The 6,544-nt window shown below is 47.7% G+C and overlaps 1 protein-coding gene across 2 annotated transcripts in view; it reads left to right on the plus strand.

Moving 5' to 3' along the window:
* Nucleotides 1-6,509, plus strand: part of LOC124005137 (sterol regulatory element-binding protein cleavage-activating protein-like) — a 33,484-nt gene extending 26,975 nt beyond the window's left edge. For both annotated transcript variants that reach the window (XM_046314115.1, XM_046314114.1), the window contains exons 15-21: nucleotides 157-272; nucleotides 648-1,149; nucleotides 1,398-1,566; nucleotides 2,321-2,487; nucleotides 2,647-2,727; nucleotides 3,406-3,612; nucleotides 3,760-6,509. In XM_046314115.1, the coding sequence (XP_046170071.1) occupies nucleotides 157-272; nucleotides 648-1,149; nucleotides 1,398-1,566; nucleotides 2,321-2,487; nucleotides 2,647-2,727; nucleotides 3,406-3,612; nucleotides 3,760-4,005 (1,488 nt within the window). In that variant the 3' untranslated portion in view covers nucleotides 4,006-6,509. The remainder of the gene's footprint in view (nucleotides 1-156; nucleotides 273-647; nucleotides 1,150-1,397; nucleotides 1,567-2,320; nucleotides 2,488-2,646; nucleotides 2,728-3,405; nucleotides 3,613-3,759) is intronic.
* The last annotated feature ends 35 nt before the right edge of the window (nucleotides 6,510-6,544 follow it).

Consider the following 6,544-nt stretch of genomic DNA (forward strand, 5'->3'; position numbering starts at 1 on the left):
ACGCTGACACAAATACCATTGTTCATTTGCATGAATATTTACAAGTATCTCTCCTCTGCGTTCTCTCTCTCTCACTCACACTCTCTCTCTCACTCACACTCTCTCACTCTCTCACACTCACTCACTCACTCACTCACACAAACACACACACACCAGGATATAGAGTGTCTGGCGAGTGACGGCATGCTGCTGGCCAGTTGTTGTCTGGCAGGACAGATCCGTGTGTGGGACACTCAGACTGGAGACTGCCTCACCGTCATTCCTAAACATGGGTAAGACACACACACAGCGTGTCCACATACCATATCCACAAGGTCACCTTGGCCGATACAGGATTACATACCCACACGTACATACACACACCTATGGACAGTTCATGCTTGTGTTCATGTATAATGTGTTATATTTTCTGGCACTACCCATCTCTTTGGAGTACAACTTGTATTATTTTAAAAATAAATGTACAATATTCATTTTACATATGTAAGTACAAGTCATTAGATGTTGTTTTCTTTCAGCATAGTTTTTATGTGTTCTCCCTTCGTCCCATTCCCATGTCCTTTTATTTCTTTCTACATAGTCTTCCAACCTGTTCTCCTATATGCATATCCAGCGTCCTGGTCTGAACACTAAACTGTCTCTGTCAGGCTGCGGCGGAGTAGCAGCAGTGGCTGCTGGGAGCAGCGGGATGGTTGGGACGCTGTGGGTGTGGCCGAACCTGAAAATCTGGGGGGCGGGACAGAACCAGGGGGCGGGTTTTTCGACGAGGACGAGGGCTACCCTCTCAGGCGGCGGACCACCCCACGTCCTGCCCTCTTTGAGAACCAACCCGACCTCACCCCCCTCATCGACACCAACTTCGACTCCCAGGCCCCCTCCCACCTCCTCCTCACCCCGCCCAGGGATGGCTTTGACTTCGGGGGGCTGGTGGAGAAGGCCTACCTGGAGCACGAGCCTCCCTCGCCGGGCCTCACTGCCTCCTACCCCTCACCCCTGTCGGGACCCCCTCCCCAGAGGATACGCAGCCTGGGGTACATCCATTCCCCTGCTCCACAGGGCCAGGAAACCCCGGACTGGGAAAGCGCCGTGTGGGCCATGGAGCTCCGGGGGAACCTCATCGCTGCTGGAAGGAGCAACGGCAAACTAGAGGTGAGACCCAATCCCAAATCAACCCCCCTACACCGTCACTAGACACTTTATGATGCTCCCTTGTAGAACAGAAAGAAACAACTGGATGGGTGCAGTGGGAGTGGATGAGATGAGAAGGGGAAAGAGAGGAGGTAGTCATAATGAGCAAGCAGGAAACAATATTTGCAAGAGGAGACAGAGTAGGAGAAATTGGCAAAGGGAAAGTGAGAAAAAGACAGGGTAAGTGCACTAATGTGTTATGTGGTTAGCTGTGGGATGCAGTGGAGGGCTCGTTACGCTGCAGTAATGAAGACGGCGTCTCGGGGATCACGGCCCTGGCCTTCCTCAACAACAGGATCGTGGCGGCCAGACTCGACGGCTCTCTAGACTTCTTCACTGTCGACATCAACAAGCCTCTGGGTTTACTGCAGTACAGAGGTGAGCTTCACACACACTGTCAAACGACCCAATGATGTCAATATACACCGAGTGCACAAAACATTAGGAACCTGCTTTTTCCTTGATATATACTGACCAGGTGAAAGCTATGATCCCTTATTGATGTCACTTGTTAAATCCACTTCAATCGGTGTAGATGAAGGAGAGGAAACAGGTTAAATAATGATGTTTAAGCCTTGAGACATGGATTGTGTATCATTGAGGTTGAAAGTGCAAGACAAAAGATTGAAGTGCCTTTGAACGGGGTATGGTAGTAGGTGCCAGGCGGTCAAGAACTGCAAAGCTGCTGGGTTTTTCACGCTCAACAGTTTCCCATGTGTATCAAGAATGGTCCACCACCCAACGGACATCCAGCCAACTTGACACAACTGTGGGAAGCATTGGAGTCAACATGGGCCAGCATCCCTGTGGAACACTTTGGACCCCTTGTAGAGTCCATGCCCCGACCAGTTGAGGCTGTTCAACTCAATATTCGGAAGGTTTTCATAATGTTTTGTACACTCAGTGTATGTCTAATATGCTTGGAAAGTCGATTGTGTCACAATCGGTAAAATGTTAACAACTGGAGTCACATGTTATTGCCCGTAGCTATAACAGTAGCTATAAATAGTGTAGTTAACTAATTATCAAGTAAAGTGTCTCCAGACATGTTTACTTTTGACCTTTGTGACTTTCTGAGCGTTTTAACTCTAAAGGTCTGTGATGAGTGTGTTATCTATGTTGTGGGTGCCAGGTCCCCCCGGGCGTAGTAACATGCCGCCCTCGCCCTGCTACAGCAGTGAGGATGTGATCTCATGCCAGCTGACGCGCTCGGTGCAGTGTGCCCACCAGAAACCCATCACGGTGCTGCGAGCCGCTGCCGGCAGAGTGGTCACGGGCAGCCAGGACCACACTGTCAGGGTGAGGGAGGACACGCTCACAGAAACACGCTGACAGATGTACAGAAACGCATACACACACACACACACGTGTATATCGTTCACCGACCTTTTGCATGATAATACAGTATAAAATCAACACTCACACACTAAAACCCTGCTGTTTGTCCCTGTGTGTCAGGTGTATCGTCTGGAGGACTCATGCTGTCTCTTCACGCTCCAGGGCCACTCTGGTGGAATCACTGCCATCTACATAGACCAGGTTAGTCAATGGTACAGTCTGTATCCCCCCCCCATTGGGGCAGTCTGATGGTACAGTCTGTACCCCCCCCCCCCCCATCGGGGCAGTCCGATGGTACAGTCTGTATTCCCCCCCCATCGGGGCAGTCCGATGGTACAGCCATGTCCCCCAAAGCTGTGTTCCAATGGCTAAACTGTTGTCTGGCTGCATTCCAACCCAAAGTCTGCTCCCTTTAAGAATTTCCCCCAGAAGGATAGTTATGCAATGTGCTCACCTTGCTCCTAAAATTCCACCTTCTCCATACCTTCTGTACCAGTCTTGCTGGCTGTGCAGGAGAGTCACTAAGGCACAGGCAGCCCAATTCTGATATTTTTTACACTAATTGGTCTTTTGACCAATCACATCAAATCTTTTCAAATCAGATCTTTTTCAGAGCTGGTCTCATTGGTTAAAAGTCTGCCTGTGTAAACGCGGCCTAAGGTACTCCTTTCCGATCAAAATCCATTCAAGTGTAAGCCCCCCTTACTAGGGCACATCGTAGCAAAACATCTTGCAACGGAAAATTAGGATTTCTTATGAACAAGTCCAGGCAGTCCCTCATAGCAGTTCACTTTTTTCTGTTTGTACTTAATGAATATGACCCATGTGAAGTACTTAATGAATATGACCCATGTGAAGTATGTCATTGTCGTGTTGCAGACCATGGTTCTGGCCAGTGGGGGGCAGGACGGAGCAATCTGTCTGTGGGATGTGCTGACGGGCAGCCGGGTGAGCCACGTGTACGGTCACCGCGGCGACGTGACCTCACTGGTCTGCACCACATCGTGCGTGATCAGCAGCGGCCTCGACGACCTCATCTGCATCTGGGACCGCAGCACGGGCATCAAGCTCTACTCCATACAGCAGGTGCGTCTCTGTGTGGCTAATTTGGGAGAAATCAGGTAAACTAGTTTCCTGTTATTCAACGATAGTTTATGCCTCTTCACCTGCTTCTATCCCAATTTATCCTTCCTTCTTTAAACCTAACCTGTCTTTCTTTCCCCCTTCCCCCAGGAGGTGGGCTGCGGTGCCAGTCTGGGGGTGATCTCTGAGTCTCTCCTGGTGACAGGGGGCCAGGGCTGTGTGTCCTTCTGGGACCTGAACTTCGGGGACCTCCTCCAGACGGTCTACCTGGGCCAGAGCAGCGACGGCCAGGGGGTCCGCCAGCTCGTGGTGCTGAACAATGCCGCCATCGTCTGCGACTTTGGCTCCGAGCTCAGCCTGGTCTACGTACCCGCGGTGCTGGAGAAGCTGGACTGAGCAGAAGCAGAACTAGGACAGGCGCCACACAGTGGCCTGGAGAAGTAGACAAAATGGTCAGTACTGACAATGGGGATATATGCAAACTCAACTCATTTTGGCCCTACACTATGCTGCAGTTGGACAATCTCCTTGGAAAGAGTTGTGGCTCATTCAGATTGTTAGCGCTTCACATGATTTAGCTGGCAGGGCATTTCTATAGCAATACATAGCCTTTTTTTACAAAGCTAATGTCTGGTTGGAGAGACAGATGTACAGACAGACTTACAAGTGGTCAACCTGCCACAGGGTGAGGTCTGTCTGACCAGAAAGATGACCTTTGGCCTTGTTACTAGCTTGTATCCAAGCATTGGATGGTTTGGGGTACACACCCCAAGGGGGTTCCCATCCAGCAATCAGACTGTCACTGCACACTATGCTGCTGTCATTGGCGGAGTGTTTGATACCACGCCAGCCAATCAATGTAGTGCAGCTGTAGCAGGCTCATGTCATGAAGTCTGAGGGCCGCTGGGCTAAGCAAAGCAGTTATTAGCATGTGTGTGTTTTGTGTCCTGGGGAAGAAACAGTCCTGTTTTATGGTGAAAACATTGCTGACAAAAATCCTTCATTATTGTGTGTGTGTGTGCGAGAGGGAACTGGATACGATTACTGTAATGAAATGCACCTTGAGAGGGGGTTGTTTTTTATGTTTAAATCTATTTATTAGTGATACATTTTTAAATAACAATTTGAGGTGTGCATAATATAATGTGGAGATGATGTCATAAATGTAGGGTTAGATGTATTTTTTTTTAACATTGGTTATAATGAGATTAAGATTTGTAATAATATTTTGGAACTGAAAACACTTGTGTTTTCTTGGCGTTGGGGATTGAGGGGGAGAGGTTCCTTGCCTTACCCCAGCCTCAAGCTCTGATTTTAGGGCTACTGTTGCTGCAAGAGGACCCATCTGGCCCCTAAGAGCCCCTTAAACTGTAAAAGGCTCTATACTTTCTGCTTGAATTTGAGATTTGCATCTGAAGGTGTGGCAGCTCTACATTGGCTGCTCTCTTCCCATGTTGACTGTGCCCAGGATAAATGTCAGATCTTTTGAGATTGTGACTATATTCAATTGCACGGTTTTATGTTAGTAACATTGTCATTCTACCTTTTGTACGTCTTGTTCTCGGACTAAAGGTTCCATTGAGGAAATCACGTTACTTTTTTAAAATACCTAAAATGGCTTCCTCTTGAAAAAAAATCGTACAACTACGTTTCTCTGTCCGCTATGTTTTTCCCAATTCACCGAAAAGGTGTCTTTTCTTTCGGTCTTATCTCTGTAATTCTCTGCTTGTGAGTTTGAGAACCCTATCAGGCATAAAAGGAGAGGATGGGTAGTGTACCAGTAATGTGGTTAACTCCACCTTGTCTTTTCATGTGAGCAAAGGAGTCAGCGAGGGCTATGATGGTACCCTCTAGGTTGGAGCCTCTACTAATAACTCAACCTTTCTCTCCTTACCTCTGAGTGACTGTAGCGCGAGCCTGCAGACACAGGCAATGCAACGAGCGCGTAGTGGACTTGACCGTAGACGTTAGCCTACTTGGTTACTTACACCCATAGCTGAATGTAGATGCTTGATATTGAAAAGCAAATCCACTCAACTTCAACCAACAGAAATATAACACTAACTCTTAACCCTCTCAAATGCACATGCTCACACACACAATGTATAGAAAGACATTCAGAAAGCATAAAAACGCACACATCAGACTTGTGAATGTACGGGTGGACAGCTTTAGTCCTCAAGTGTTGCGTTGTCGGCTGGTTTATGATGAATTGAAAAGAAACGAAAACCCAGACACACGCCATCCCAGAAGGACTGGAGTTGTGCACCCGTATATAATGGTTCTAATTTATTTCCTTTTTTAATGTAAATAGGTAAATGCTTTAGAGCGTGTCGATTCACTTATCATTGTAAGGATATAGACGGTTGCCTGAGTTAAATATGGTTGTGTTCCAGGTCCTTTTAAGCTGCCTTTCCTTATCTCCTTGCTTGCAAATAATGATACGATAGTTATGACACCCACCCACACTGTCACAATATGTGGCCTATGCAGGAATGAAACCTCATCACTCTGGTGCTGCGAGCACTATGCTCCCAACAACATTGGAATGTTTATGGAACAGGAGTTCCTACATTTGTTTTACAGCGTTCTGCCACTGTAGTGATGAAAGGAGATGAGAAGGGAAGCATTTAAGATAATTGGAGCACAGCCCATGTCCCGACCCTTTTGGTCCTACAAAATAGTTGAGGGAGGGAGGGGCAGAAAGAAACCGGTGTAAATATTGTTTTTGTGGAATCATAGGCCTGTTCTGCCCCCCTCCTCCTGAACCCCCTCCCTTCGGTTGGCTAGGGTGCCACAGACTGTAGTGGCGGTAGCAAATGTTCTGGGCTATTTTACTATTTTTAACACAGGAGCAAAACTTTGTACTAATTTCCAAATAAAGAGTCTTTGATACCTTGTCATGTGGTCTGTAGTGTGTGATTTTCTGTAGGGG

Source organism: Oncorhynchus gorbuscha, linkage group LG19, assembly GCF_021184085.1.
Source record: "Oncorhynchus gorbuscha isolate QuinsamMale2020 ecotype Even-year linkage group LG19, OgorEven_v1.0, whole genome shotgun sequence".
Taxonomy (NCBI): domain Eukaryota; kingdom Metazoa; phylum Chordata; class Actinopteri; order Salmoniformes; family Salmonidae; genus Oncorhynchus; species Oncorhynchus gorbuscha.